Source organism: Lathamus discolor, chromosome 3, assembly GCF_037157495.1.
Source record: "Lathamus discolor isolate bLatDis1 chromosome 3, bLatDis1.hap1, whole genome shotgun sequence".
NCBI classification, from domain to species: Eukaryota; Metazoa; Chordata; class Aves; order Psittaciformes; family Psittacidae; genus Lathamus; species Lathamus discolor.
In genome coordinates this window covers 147257989-147274000 of record NC_088886.1, presented here as the reverse complement: position 1 = coordinate 147274000, position 16012 = coordinate 147257989, and the positions used below count along the sequence as shown (strand labels likewise).

At 39.7% G+C, this 16012-nt stretch overlaps 1 protein-coding gene across 3 annotated transcripts in view; it reads left to right on the top strand.

Annotated features, from left to right (window-relative positions):
- ATE1 (arginyltransferase 1) overlaps positions 1-16012 on the top strand; it is an 87511-nt gene that overhangs the window by 15270 nt on the left and 56229 nt on the right. For all 3 annotated transcript variants that reach the window (XM_065672405.1, XM_065672406.1, XM_065672404.1), the window contains 2 exons: positions 7065-7097; positions 12891-13072. In XM_065672405.1, coding sequence (XP_065528477.1) covers positions 7065-7097; positions 12891-13072 — 215 coding nt within the window. The remainder of the gene's footprint in view (positions 1-7064; positions 7098-12890; positions 13073-16012) is intronic.

The window sequence follows — 16012 nt, the reverse complement described above, 5'->3', positions numbered from 1 at the left end:
CAATTCAGGTTTCCACTATGTTAAGGTGTGAAGTCTATAGTGGGAATTGCTGTTGAATAGTAAGGAGATAGATTTTATTTACTTCTAATAGTTTAATGGATTTTTATCCTCCTCTTTTCCCTTGTTACTTGCCGTAGACAATTCCCTACTTTCCAGAGAGAGAAGATCAAGGCAGTTTGTGCAGGCTTAGTATAATATTCCAGAGGAGACGCAAGACCTTCTCTGAAGCATCCAGTAAATGTACAGGCTCAGTCTGATGCTGATGGGTTTTGATTTAGGTCCCTCTTTAGCGCTAGTAAATTCTGTTGTGTGTTCACATGACTGTCTGGTTCAGAAGATCTTTTGGTCACTAAAGCTTTGTCACTTCAATCAAAGCATTTTGTATTTGATCCCTGCAGGAAGTAAACTAAAGAATACTTTACACAAAATGTATTTTGAGGTAGTTTAGGAGCCTTTTTTCCTTTTCATACTGTGTGGGAGGAGAATTATCTGAATCACTTTTAAGAAGAGAAGGTACCAAAGAGGGTAAAACTGATCCAAGTTATTGAGGTGAAGGGTGGAAAATGCTATTTGAAAGACCTCAGACTTTTTCTTCTTTCTCTTTTTTAGGCTTTACTGTATCATACAGACATTATGGAGCCAAGTAGATTTTTAAGTAAAGATAGAATAAAATCCTGTCCTATGCACAGTGCTTTTTATCAGGGGAGTCACAGGTCTGCGTTGGGCTTTAAAGTGGCAAACATCCAGGAATTTGTTTTGCATCTAAAAATCAAATATAGCTTTTAATCTGTGCAAACTAATCTGTGTATGGGGGATGAACCTCCTTTTCGGGGAGAGCCCTGCATGCTTTTGTGTCTGAAAAGTTTCTAGCTTAGGAAAAATATTCTATATTTGGCTGAACACTTCATGTTAAGAAAGCTGTCTACATTTAAATTGAGAATTCGCCAAAAATTGTTATGGGCACATATTAACAGCTTCTTTTTGGAATATATTCTTAGATTGTTGGCATTACAATATATTGTTAGCCTATATTAGCTAGACTAGTTTAATATTGTCCTTATTATATTGAGGCAATTTTAGGAATAGATTTAGAATATTGGTGATTATATGGTGATAGAACTAATGTGGAAAGTTATAAACCAATTCACAACATTAACAAAAGGTGTGTGAACCACGAAGTTCAATGAGTTCAATGTGAAAGCAAGCCCTCTTCTGCACCTATGTAATCTATATCCATCTTTCATCAAGATCTTTGTGGGAGAAGGAGGAATAGATGATTTCCAGGACAGGGAATCCATGGAATATTTGACACCAAAGGTGACTTTGGACTGCTGGGTGCTCTCAAGTGCCACTTTGAGATCAGTGACAAGTGGTGTTTCAGTGTCCTTTGACAGTGGCTTTTCCTGAATTTTGGCTCTTCTTCCTTGCTTCTTCCTGCTCCTCTTCTTCTGCATCTGTGATGGATGTTGCGGCAGCACTAATGATAGTGATTGTTCATTAAAAAGAATTCAGTTTGACATTTTGCTGCAGAGAGTCCTGCAATGGATTTCAATGATGCAATGCCAATTCCTGATAAAGGCAGTGTTTTCTGTTTGTTCTAATAAAAAGCAAGGTAAAAATTCCACAGTGGAATAAAGTTTTTCTAAGTAAGTCCCAAAGTCACCCCTGTGGTGATGAAACTTGTCTTTTTTTATGGAAGCATCATTGCAATCTTGAGTACCATTCTCATTGGTGAGTAGAGAGTTTGGTGAGGTGGAATGATATCTGGTATCTGTCAAATAAGTTTATATTCTAAGTTACTATAATGGTTTTAAACTGACAGAGGGAAGATTTAGATTCAATATTAGGAAAAAAATCTTTAATATGAGGGTGCTGAGGCACTGGCACAGGGTGCCCAAAGAAGCTGTGGCTCCTCCATCCCTGGCAGTGTTCAAGGCCAGGTTGGATGAGGCTTGGAGCAACCTGCTGTAGTGGAAGGTGTTCCTGTCTGTGGCAGAGGGTTGGGACTGGATGGGCTTCAAGTGAACTTCCAACCCAAACTATTCTAGGATTCTGTTATCTAAAAGCTCTCAGCTAGGTTAGTTCTTTAGCTATATTCAGTGATTGCACTAAAGAAAACCCCTAGTGCCTGTCATACCAAATGGACTTTTATACATAACATTGTCCTGTAAAAATTTGAAATGAAGCACTTTTGTCTTCCTGCCTCTTTCCTGGTGAGCTTAATGGTTGCTCTGGGGGCAGCAATGCGATAACACCTTGTCCATTAATGTGATTTTGAGGCTTTTTACAGTAGTCTTTTTTTTTAAGAAGCATGGCTCAAGTGTAGCTGAAGCAAGTTATGTAGCAGTCACACAAGTTAGAAAACATTTCCATAAAAGATCATAAAAATTCTACAGTAGTTTCCAGAAAGAGCAAGAGTTGAACAGTTTATTGCTGTTTAGACCTCCTGAAGCAAACGTTTTATTTCACATTTCATGAGTGTTTTATAATGACAAACTTGAAGGAAAATAGAATGTGTCTCCCTTCCCTCTACAAAGCTGACTGGACACTCTTTGCTTTGTGCTTAACTAAATATTTGTCTTGGAAGTAAAGAGTTTCACAACACACAAAAGAGACACTGTTTGAGAAGGTGCAAAGAATTACTGAAATAGGTGTAGTGGGGTTTGTTTTTACATTCCCAGTGTTTTTTGGATTTGCCTCCCAGAAATCCACTTGAACTACTATAGAGAACTGAGTGAGTAGTGTGGGACATGCCAAGGAGCACATTTGGATCCATTTGAAAGCTGGAAGCAGCAGCCAGTTGCACACTTTTAGGTCTCTCTAAGCTATTTTCCTCTTTCTTTTGTAGCATTCTAGTGAGAGAATGCTTAAAAACTCCTTAGGTTCGAGGTTATTTTTAGCCTGCTGTCGCTTGCCTTGGCAGCCATATACTTTTATAATGCTCTTTAATGAGTACTTTTATCATTCTGGGTGATGGCAGCAGTAAGCTGATGATTGACTCTTCGTGGTCACTGCTGCAGTGAGCCCATGTTGCAGATCCCTGATGATGCTGACTTAAAGTATTCCTTTATCAACCTGATTCCTCCTATTTACTTGCGAGACCCTTGTGAACTGTAGTGCTGCACATTCACAGATTATAGGCTTGAAATGCCTAAAAAGCCAAAGAAATTGCTCATCCAAGCAATTAAGTGGCTTGTTCACAGTCATGTCATTTCAATGCAGATGCTTACTGCATCAGTTTGCATTGTTTCTCTGGTTTTGACACTCAGTTTTCCATATATCCGTGTGAAATTAAAAAGTCTTTACACTGAGACTAACAAATCTTCATTATTTTGTAGATAATTTTCTTGTGAGCAGACAAAGCCCTGGGGACTTTTGTCACTCCAGGAGGGAATTGAAGTCATAGCTCTGAAATGTACGTTCTGTCCCATCAGCAGTTAGTTCTATTTTGTTAGTCCAATTCTTGTACTGAAAACTGCATTTGAGACATGCATTTGAACTTTAAGTCATCTCTTTCCTTATGTGCTATGTTTTAAAGGCTCTTTCTTCACCTTCAGGTCTGTGGCTATCTCTGAAACCGTATTTTGTTAGCATTCCTTATTGTTGTAAGTCACTGTTGAAAATGCTGAACAGAGACAGTTCCAGAATAAGTCTATCTCTAGACCTTAGGCAGAAATTCTTCCCTGTGAGAGTAGTGAGGCGCTGGCACAGGGTGCCCAGAGCAGCTGTGGCTGCCCCATCCCTGGCAGTTTTCAAGGCCAGGTTGGACACGGGCTTGGAGCAAGCTGCTCCAGTGGAAGGGGTCCCTGCCTGTGGCAGGGGGTTGGAGCTGGAAGGGCTTTAAGGTCCCTTCAACCCAAACCAGTCTGGAATTCTATGACAGCTCAAAGCTGTTTTTCCTGAGCAGGCTATGATGTGTGACATCAGTAACTCTTGCCTTTAGAAAGTTCTTGAGCTACCAGATGAAACTGTTCCAGTTTAGCATCCAAAGCACCTGAACATCTTCCCTCACTTGCAAAAGGCAGCAGGTATTAACGCCCTAGTTTAATTACAGCTTTTTAAAGCTGTGCATGTGCTTTTACTTGTGCAAGTACTTTTGAGTTGAACCAAATCTTCCTTTTATTTTTCCTGCCCCTTCTGCCTTGATTTACTTCTCAGTGATGCTTTCATCCCTTAGTTTTATTAATTCTAGTTAAGCTTATTTCCTGTTGTTCTGTTAGTTCTTTCTGGCAGTTGCAATTAGTTTGCACCAAAGTAAAAATGTTGTGGATTTCATATATATTGTACAGTTTTTGAAAGACTAAATTTTATGTAATTCAGTTTGAAATTAAAATTGGAAAAGCATGGCTTTGTGAAAGGAATTCTGATTGTGCTTGTGTAACGGATTGAGTTATTTTACATGCAGCACCAGCTTTTGACTGTGTTTCTCTCATGGTTTATTGAATCCTTTTTGAATTGTGTTCACAATAAGCTTGCAGTATTAAATGAGTTTGTTAATTTAGAAACTGAATCTTATGTTTACTTCAGTTTAAATACGTGTATAGATTCCATAGGTCCCTGGCTTAGGAAGAAAGGGCTTTGAGTTTGGTCTAGTGGAAGGTGTCCCTGCTTATGGTAGGGGATTGGAACAGGAGGAGCTTTAAGGTCTGTTCCAATGCAAACCAGTCTGTGAATCTATTATTTTGGAAGGGAGAATAAGTGTTGAGAAGGTAAGGGCAGAGGTCAACTGATCTAAGCTCATTAAATTCCCCCGCTTTATGTCAATTAAATTCTGCCTTAACAGAAAAAAACAAACAACAAACACAGAACAAAAGATTGTTGGGGTTTTGGGTAACTGTTTCTTAATAGATTTCTAGAGAAGATTGAGTCTTTTGAAGCTTACTATGACTTAAGGAGATTGTCTAACCTGAGAACTTTAGCGAGTTTCAACAGGTAAAAGTAACAAGACCTGCAATGGTGTTTTTTCCCCATCAGATTGTGATACAAATTCAAGCACAGTTAAGACTTTGTTTTCTAGCCAGCAGTATAGGTAGCTGCAACAGTATGTACTCCCCAGCAAGCAGAAGTCATGCTTGAGCTACGCTTGGAGTCCCCCTTTGCCCTCGAAGCCAAGGGATTGTTCAGCAGGGCCTGGAGAACTGATAAACTATTTGAACAGTGCCGTTGGCTCCGTTTTCTCACCCAGAGGCTTTAACTCGCACTATAAAGCTAAAGTTACAGATTAAGAACTATTGGGGGTCTTCTGAGATGAAAATTAATAACACATGGTTTATTATTTCTGAAGCCTGCATGTTCTAAACTCACTGGCTGTAAGGACTGATGCAGCCACAGTGTAGGAATTTGTAACTCTGTTCTTTATTTAATGGAATGGAACAATTCAAATTCTGAATTACTTTTTATTTCTCTTTGTTACCTTTATTCCCTCTGTTTTTCTCTCTTCCTACCCACCAAATCAACCCCGCCTAGAATTGAATTAAGATACATCATTCAGTTTTCTAAGCTGAGTTACTTAGAGGGGTGGTGACTAGGTCTGAAATGGTTCATTATAGGAAATGCACAATCTCCTGTCTTCACCTTATAGAAATGAAGTTTTCTTTCATAAAGTCTGTGTTCAAAAGTTTACCGTTCGTCTGTAGCTCAGCTACTGCTATATGTTTGAGGGGGGAAAGATCTGAAGTAGATGATCTCAAGGTCCTTTCCAACTCTAACTATTCTGTGATTCTGTAAGTAAGGCTTTTACAAAGCCTTGATTATTTTAGCGTCAACAGATGCACTGCCTTAGAGACACAGTCTTAGATGAGGTTCAGGTTGTGTTCACTTCGAGCTACAATGAGAATGGTCCAGTTAATCTTTGCAGATCGATATATATCTAATCTACCAGAGGCTGTGGTTTTATTGCTGAGACCTGTTTTATAGCACTTTCTGAAGAAAAGGGGAAGTTTTAGTTACTTAGGCTGTGTATGAAACTCTGTTCAAAGTCAGCAGCTTGCTTTGTTTGCACTTACTGTTGCTTTCTTTCCTCCCCTTCTCTGGGAAAAAACACGATGACTGGCGAGTAATCTCCCCATTTGTGGTATTCATCTTTAAATAATCTTATTTAATTAATTGAAGAAATTCATAGAGTTCTTGACAACAGTCGTGTTTTTATAGGGGTCATATTCTGTTTATCAAACTTTTAATTCAAAGTTCCTATTTGCTATTACTTTGCAGTTTGCATAATGCAGGTGTATTAAGTCATCCAGCCCTTAGAGGAGGGAGGATTAATCTATGTAACACACATTAGCTTTTTAACAAAGGGATGTTTTGGGGTTAAACGCATACCAGAATTTTAGAACATGTTTAATGTGGAATCCACCAATAAGGAAGTATTTGTATCAAATAAGTAAATGATGGTAAATAAATACCTATTAAGTTTTATTACTGTTAGGATCTTGAACAAGCTCCAACTCATTAAACCTTTGCTTTTTGGGTTGCCTGTCAGCAGCACATCACTTTGTATTCAGTAAAGAATGCAGGTTTGAAAATGCTTGCACTTTCAGGAAGTTGATTTATCTTTCTTTCCCTTTTGTTTCCTTTTCTTCTTCTTCCTCTTTAGACTTAAAGTGGGCTTGCTTATGATTCTGGATGTAAATAGACTTAATAAATATATATTAAAGGAGATGAAGGCCCTACTCCCCTTGCTTTAGTGATGGGGCAGGTACCAAGGGGATGGTGGGAAAAGGCTCTATATTGCAGGCAGGGAGAGAAGGGTAATGGGTAATTTAAAATGAAGACACCAGAAACAGACCTGTATTATAAGGTGATAATTCACTTCACATTTTTAAAGTACTTTGGATAGTTGATTGTTGTATCTATTTGTACTTCTAAATAAAATAGAATGTGGGACTTAAAATTTATTTTACCTCTTAAAATCTGATGGCGTTCTTCAAATAGATGGTTTTGAAAGAGTGTGTTTGACTGTTACTGTATCCTCATGTGCTGCTAATGTTTTTCTTCCTTTTCTGCTTTGCATATTTGGACTGTCTTTCTGGGCACATATTTGTGACGAATCTACCTCGATGCAGTTCACACGATTCCTCTGTGATTCTCCTCTGGAGGTATGTATCCATTTTAGATGCAGGTTTTGAAATGATTGTGTTCTTTCCTTTCCACTCCCTGGGGACAGCAAACCATTATGATGTAGGTGGTATAGATGAGTAGCACAGTGCTTATATCATCACTAACTGTTTTCAAAGTGTTTTCAAAGGAGTTTCAGAACTCTTTGGCTGGATAATCAGCTGGATAATAAGCTACCGCTGAATTTCATGTCACTCTGTTAAGAGCCAGGAGCAGAAAGTGCTGTCTTTTCTGTCCTTGGTTTATTTCTGTGAAAGAAAAGAACATATTAACTGTATAGCTTCCTAAACTTGAATCTGACTGCAGTCTGAGTTAAAAGTTTAGGGGAGATGCTGTTGCTTCATTTCAAGCAAGCAAACTGCTATGGATTTCTAGCACTTTCTTTCTTGTTAGTCTTAAAGAGTTAAGTACTGTGTGACTGTAATGAAATTGTCAGGTTATAGTAATTACACCAGTAATGTGATATGTCGCAGCTTGACTGAATCCATGTGTGGAGAGTTTGTTGCTTTTCTCTGCCGAGTCCACTGGCCTTTACATTCCTGAAAGCTGAAGAGTAATAGAGCTCATTAGACTTTATAGGAAAAGGGCTTTTATCACCTCGTCAACTCAGGCAGCAGACTGCCATTATATTCTTCATTCCGTATGGCTATGTAGATGTTGATGCTCGCTTCCCTGCCAGGTTTACACCAGTATTGTTACTTACAGACACTTTTTATTGACATTTCCAAGCTTGAATTCAATTTTGTGTGGCACCACTACACATGTCTTCAATTAGATGAAGTTAAATAAAAGGGGTTGTATATCAGAGGCCAGGGGATTCTTGGAATTCTTGATTCTGAAGCAGTTGCCACAAGCAAAGGTAGTAAGTGTGTAGTCTGTTTACTCTTTTGAAGAAAAATAAGGGAAGGTTTAGATTTTACTTTCAATTCGTTCAATTTGTCATTTTTTGCACTGTCACTGTTGTTATTAGCTGCAAATAACATGAACACCCAAACTCTTCCTGGCTTTTTTTATTTCCTCATTGTAATATTCTCTTCAGTTTGTTTTGGCTATGGGCTCTGGCACAAAAAATGAGTAACTTAAAGATACAGCATATAGTAGCAGAAACGGAGGCAATTTTGTAGCAGTAAACAGGGTAATGTAGAGGGAACTGTTTGAGTAGGTTTTAGTCATCCTTTCTTAGAAGCTACATTTAAACGCTTGCCATTTTACCACTTCACATAGGCAAATACTACCTGGTTTGGAGGGGTAAAGCTACAATGTCCAAGAGATGCAGGAGTCTTAGCCAAAAACCAGTGTGGCCTCATTCCCTGTTGCCACGGGGAGGGTGTTTATGAAGGAAGGGCACAGGGAAAATACGGGCTGCTTGAGGTGATTCCTATTTATTGCTGCTTGATTAGGAGGGTGTTTGGGCCTGTAGTTGTATCTGCATTTGTCCTTCCCAGGTTGTTCCATGTCATTACGATGCAGCAGTTGGAATGAGTCTCAGTGCTCAGATTTGTTGTAACGTTCCACAGTTGAATGATGGTTTTGTTTTAAAATCCTTCTCTAATTGCTCTTTTGTCTTTTTCCATCTTGACTGATGCTACATCCATTTATGAAATGGATGATTTCATAAAACTGCTCTCAAAAGTATCTTTTGGAGTGAATTGCTAATTGATGCATGTTGTTTTGGATGTGTGTCTGGCAATGTTTCCCCCATGCATTTATGTTCTGTGGGTTTATGAACATTTGATATTTCCTCTGCCTTTTTAATCACTCAATATTATGGATTTTTCCTATAGTTGTTTACACTCAGCTCTTGTTCTTTCATCTTGAATGCTTTTAAATCACCAGCTCAGTTTGCTGCAACATTGTTCAGTGATTCACCTACCAGTGTGGAGAATGTAATGGATTCAGCGCGATGGAAAGTGAACTGCTTTCATAGCAACACAGACCGATTTGGGTTGGAAGGGATCTTAAAGCTCATCCAGTTCCAACCCCGTGCCACAGGCAGGGACACCTTCCACTAGAACAGCTTGCTTCAAGCCCCTGTGTCCAAACTGGCCTTGAGCACTGCCAGGGATGGGGCAGCCACAGCTTCTCTGGGCACCCTGTGCCAGCGCCTCAGCACCCTCACAGGGAAGAACTTCTGCCTAAGAGCTCATCTCAGTCTCCTCTCTGTCAGGTTAAAGCCATTTCACCTTTTCATCTGTGAGGGTGCGTTGCTGGCTTATTTTAATGAAAACATGCAGTGCTACCTCTGTGCTGACACAGTATTTGTAGGCTGCTTTCACAGCATCTCCACTAATCCCTAATGAAAGGAGGACATAGTACTGAAAAGGAAATACGTTGCTAACCAAGAGATAGAAATCAGCATATGGCAGGTTGTGCGTGTGTACCTTTGGGAAAGGAACTGCTGGAATGAATCAGTTTACTTATTCAATAGATAATTTCCACTGGAGTCCAGGGTTTCCTGGCTTTTTTCTTTTCTCTGTGTAAGGGATAGCATGGATTTCATGGCTTCCTCCTCCCTCCATCCACAGCAGAGGGTAAAATGGAAAAGTGCAAGATAGGGAATCTCATGAAACTTTAGAGAGAAAAATAATCATGCAGTTAGTATGGTCAAGACCCATTTTGGGTGCAGTGCAGTTCACACTGGTCTGGTATGTGCGCTAACAAGTGAAATTTCCATAATAATAATAATAATAATAATAATAATAATAATAATAATAATGAAGAATCAATACAACATCCCTTAAAAGCAAAGACCAGTGTGCTTTGAAGAAAACTGAGCACTGTCATCATCACTGAAGTTCAATTATAAGCAGTTACTGCCTGAGGTGGGCTAATTGAGGCAGTATGTAGTACCAGTTGCTATTAAGTATTTAGGTTTTAATAATGCATTGTAAAATATGAGCAATCAAATGTGTTCATGGAATCTTTAGCTAGCAAAATATGAAGATGGATAGAATTAAGATGGGATGGAATACATTGTGGTTTTCTCTGCATTACAGTCTAATCATTGGAGACAAAATGACTTGTTTCAATTTTTGTACTGGATTTAAGATGATATCTTAGGAAGAAGTTCTTTATAGTGAGGCTGGTGATGCACTGGCACAGGCTGCCCAGAGAAGCTGTGGCTGCCTCATCCCTGACAGTGTTCAGGGCCAGGTTGGAGGGGGCTTGGAGCAACCTGCTCTAGCGGAAGGGGGTTGGAGCTGGATGAGCCTTAAGCTCCCTTCCAATACAAACCAGTCTAGGATTCTATGATTTAATTCTAAAGCTTATAGTGTAATCAGATTATAATAATTTATTGTATTGAAGTTTGAGAAGAAATTAATTTCAAGTAAATTGGTCCCTCTGGATTGATTCCAGGGCTAATGTATAATTTTGCGTAGATAAGGTAAGTCCTTACTGATGAAGCTCACCTGATGCCCCTTGTATATCTTATGTCACCGTTTACAAATGTGGTCCTATGTGGACATATCAGTAGTGTGAAGTGGTATAACCATAACCTGCTTCAGGAAGATGTTTCGTATTCCAGACATGTCTCATGTCAAATTTGTCTCGATGGTGCATTAGAAATCAAGTTAAAAGAGCCAAGTAGTCACTGAAAAATTGAGCAAACAAAACACAAGCATTACAAAGGGTAAAAACTTTTGAAGGAGGAGGAAAATGTTACTGTTATTTGCTTAATGTAGTGGAGATCCCTGAACGTTTAGCCTGAAATCAGTGCTGTGCTTATGCTGTTTGTCACAGAACATAAGCCTTTTCTGTTCATGACCTTTCACTGTAATTGCATTAGGGAAATAACTGCAGTTTATGCTTTGCTAGAAGTTCTTCACTGATGCTAACCCTTCAGTTTGCAGAAGTGACCAAACCCATCCAATGCCATTTGGAGGTTTGGGGTTGCACATAGACACAGCATTTATTTAACTCCAGAAGACTTTACTCTGAGTGAAAACCATTTCCCATGTTGGCTTAGTCTGTCTTTTTTAACATTAGTTAAACCCTGTGTGAAGAGTTTCTGACAAAGAAAGAAAACGTGGTTTAACTGAAACTTACTTAAGCAAGTGTGTGTTATATTATCAATCACATTTCCTCTGGGCTTGCAGGAAATGGTTCACTTTTTCTGTCACCCTAATAGCTGAGAGGAGAACTTAGAGACAATCTCTTACTTGACTGTGTCCCAGCTTAAAAGTTTTACTCCTGACCACAGGATTTCATTTGGCTCTACTGAAAAGTTATGGATATTGTATGAAACCATAACTGTTGAATGTAGGCTTTGCCTGAATGAGAAGGAACCCAGTTCCATACACTGCAGACTGAGCTCTCAAATGATTGTTTCATTTTTCCAGTATCTGTAGTTCCACATCTAGTTTTCTGCTCTGTAACTGCATAAAAATGCAAACTCTTTATTATATGGTCCTTATTTTGGGACTTCGTTGTTGGGGAAGTCAGTTGAACTGATTTTTGTTCACGTGATTGATTCCTTTTGACACATGTGGTACCAATTAGAATAACTTCCACTGCCTATCATCTCTTCAGTCTGCGCTACTGTATCAAAATACTTGATTAAACCCACCTTCTGTTGTTGTAATGCAAAACAGTTGGTAATAGTAGGCAATATTGTCAGATTTATGGAGTGAGAAGCGGCTTTCTGAAGATCTGGCAATGCAGTGAAAAACATGACTAGATGGATAATTAAGTTGAGCACAGTGGAATTCGGGATTAAAGTAAACTTGACGTGGGAGAAAATGGCATGCCAAAGTTGGTTGTGTAATACAGTTTAAATTAGAAGATCGTTTTCTTCTTAATTTGAAGCATCAGGTTTTGGCTCTAGGTGCTTTACCCTGTCTGGAGACATACTTCAGTGCACATCCAAACCCACAGCACATAACAATAGCGAGTTCCTTAGGGGGTTTGCAGAAGATGCTCTGATGTGGGCTGACAAAGAAGTTCCACAGATTTGCTTGCAACGCAGTTCCAGGTGCTTGGATAAAAGGTGTTTTGTTGGTCAGGAAGAGTAAAGCTCAGAGTAAGCTGATCAGTTCTTTTTATAAATGCTTTTCTCAAGCAACTTTAGTGGCCTCTCTGACAAACTGATTTTTCCAATACTTGGGGACATGGGGGAGAGAAACATTGCGGTCCTTGCTGTGACAAAGCGTCAGAGGAGCCAGGCAGCCACAGCCTGCCTTGGGAACAGCCAGCACAGTGAAATGTCTGTATTTCACCTTTCTGCCTTAGGGCTTTGTCTCTTGTTGGAGAGTAAGGAGGTCAAAGAGTACCTGCAGAATTTGTGTGTAATGATTTGTTAATAACTTGATGAATTGCATTGTTTTATCACGTCACTACTATAAGTGGTGGATGGCAGAGGCTGTTTGCAGATTCCTGGCTGGGAGGATGGCTGCCCAGAGAAGCTGTGGCTGCCCCATCCCTGGCAGTGCTCAAGGCTAGGTTGGATGGGGCTTGGAGCAAGTTGCTCCAGTGGAAGGTGTCCCTGCCTGTGGCAGGGGTTGGAGCTGGATGACCTTTAAGGACCCTTCCAACACAAATGACTGTGGGATTCCATGATATGTTGAGTTTACTCGTGATAACTACAGCAAAGGTCACAAACATGAACTATTGTTTTACCTGCTTCTCAATGTCCTATTTTCCCTTTTCAAAACACGGACAGAAGGAGTAATTTCTCACAGTATTTACTTCTGTGTTAATATTCTTTCTCAAATTAGGTTTCATACTGAGAGTCTGCGTGTCAGACAGTCACATCCCTCTTCATTCTTTTTGCTCAGGCAGAGAATGCTCCAGATGGACCAGAATGTGGCTATGGTTCTTTCCACCAGCAGTATTGGCTGGATGGGAAGATAATTGCTGTTGGTGTCGTTGATATCCTGCCCTACTGCGTGTCCTCCGTCTACCTGTACTATGATCCAGACTACTCTTTCTTATCTTTGGGAGTCTACTCTGCATTACGGTAAGAGGACTTTTTTGTTATCTAATAGTAAGAATTGATACTTGTTCCTCAACTTGAGCTTTTATTTCCAGTCTAAACACGGGTAATAGTAAAGTATTTGTGGTTTATTTATATTTACTTATTGATTCTCTGTGGTTGGTCGTATTCCAAATACACTTGTAATTGCCATCCTTGAACAGGGGTGGATCTTTCTAGCTAGCTAAATACTTTTACAGATTAAGAAAACACTCAGAAACAAAATACCCAGTTCTTATTGCCCTTGCAAATAATTTAGTATTGCTTGGTCTCAGCGGGAGAAGCCCCTTTTTTGTTTGAATAGAAATAATTTTTCCTTTGACCTTTTGCTTAGCCTAGTCACCAGATTAAATGAATCACTTTTATAGTTTTATGCACATAGAGATCATAAATAAAAGAGTACCTAAAACCCGTTGTCTTCTGAATTAGTAGTCTCCTGGTGTACTAGCAGTAGTACTTTCAGGTATGTTAATCTCATTATCTTTGTCTTCAGAAAGCCTGATGGGACAGAGTAATCTTATGAATCTTAAAGCCTTAAATTAACTATCAATCTAGTCATGCAAAACAGTAGGAGTTGTGGGTAATGCTTTTCACTGTGAGTAAAACTTGTCTGCTAAACTGCAAGTTCCTATTCTTCTTCCATGAGCAATTTTATGGTTTCATTAATATTACAAAGGGAAAAGAACCCCTAATGAGTGGAAATATTTGTGTGTCTCCAGTGGTCTATGTCTAAAAGAGTCTGAATTATCAGTTTCCTGAGGCATTCAGTGGCACTGGTGATTTTATAAGATCAATCGAAATTAACATAATACATAAAACGTACATAAAACGTTTTAAGTTCTGTGAGTTAGAATTGTTTTTTTCTTTCTGTCAGTGGTCTAGATTTTTAGAAGCATTTTATTAGATATGTTAGATTTTTTAATTACATAAGCTAGATATTACAGCCTATAAGAAACCTGGAGAGGGGCTTTGGACAAGGGCCTGTAGGGACAGGCCAAGGGGAATGGCTTTAACCTGCCCGAGGGGAGACTGAGCTGAGCTCTTAGGCAGAAGCTCTTCCCTGTGAGGGTGCTGAGGCGCTGGCACAGGGTGCCCGAGAAGCTGTGGCTGCCCCATCCCTGGCAGGGTTCAAGGCCAGACGGTGCACAGGGGCTTGGAGCAAGCTGCTCTAGTGGAAGGGGTCCCTGCCCATGGCAGGGGTTGGAACTGGATGAGCTTTAAGGTCCCTTCCAACCCAAGCCGGTCTGGGATGCTGTGATATTTGAAATTAGACTGATTATTAATTTTTCCATGCAAGAAGAGCATATAACATAGAAAGCCAAGTCCTTGTAAGAGTTGGTTTTCAGTATTTGTACATATCACATTACTTTATGTAATAATAGACTGACATAATCCCTGCTTATGAATTCTTGAAATGATTTTGACTTTTCTACATAACAAATTGAGAACTTTGTGGGTGCAACATGCGTGAATGGCTCAACTGGAGAAAAAGCAGCTTATAAATTCTGCAGCATTTAAGGCAATAAAAACGAGTTCCCAGCAGTCTTAGGGGGAGCCAATCTTGTTCTTCTTTCAAAAAGGGGAAAAAAGCCTGGAGAGTTAGGGAGGATTTAGGAAGTTGCAGAGGAATCTGATACCTTCAAAGCTGTTGCCAATTTTACTCCGAGGAGGTTAAACTGCATTGCAGCGCTGTCACTTCCACTTCATGCTACTCTGAGAGTTTTTGCTGCTGAGTCGTAGAAATGATGGGATTTGTGGATCATTTTGAACTATGTAGGCATGTAAGTAAAGAATGAGGGGAGAAGAAGCTACTTGTGAAATACCAGATTTAGCAAAGTAAAAACAGTCTTCAAGAATTATTGAGTGATTCTTCTTTGCATGAAGAAGTTAAACCTTCCCCTTGCTACCTGAAATCATGAGTCGTAGACAAGCGTAGTACTCATCACTTCTAGTTAGTAGGAGGACAAATACTTGAACTACTTTTGCAGTTGGGTTATGTAGCACTGAAATACTGTCTGAATTTTGTATTGGTGAAATGAATGCGACTTCCTCCCTAGCTGATAACTCTTGCCAAGCACTAACAGCCGTCATAACTCTTCAGATGTGTACCATAACCTAAACTTTACAAAAAGAGTAATTGAAGGTCTGTAGTCTCTTTTCCATAGGAAAGATTTATGCAGAAAGAACACAGGTAGATGCATGTTACGCCATACAGTGACAACTCATCACTGCTCCTGGTGAAAAATAGAATCATAGAATCCTACAATGGTTTGTGTTGGAAGGGACTTTAAAGCTCATCCAGTTCCAGCCCCCGGCCACGGGCAGGGACACCTTCCACTAGAGTAAGTTGCTCCAAGCCCCTGTGTCCAACCTGGCCTTGAACACTGCCAGGGATGGGGCAGCCACAGCTTCTCTGCACACCCTGTGCCAGCACCTCAGCACCCTCACAGGGAAGAACTTCTTCCTCTAACCTGAACTTCCCCCTGTTTCAGTTTCAGTTCATTGCCCCTTGTCCTACTGCTACAGTCACTCTCTGGCATCCTTATACATATGGATGTTAAATGGAGTTAGAGGATGCTCTTGCATTGGATCATAGTATACGCTCCTGAAAAGCAGAAAGAGAAGAATGGTTTAGCACCCTCCTATTCAACTTTGCCTAGAGTGAGGTTGGCTGAATAGATAAATGAAAGATAGAGCAAGAGCTTAAGGGTCCTTACCTAGAGCATATCACTGAAGGCTGTAGCCCATGCAAAGACATTGGCAGTAGTTCTAAGCTTTGGTATCACATGCACTAATTCACTGGCTTAAAGCTTTCTTGCCCATGGTGAGACTTGTTGCTGCAGCCCATTTTTTGCCTCGTTACATTATGGTTTACTTTATCTTCTGTTCACTTTAAGTCTTTCTGTTTTATTAGATCAGATAATT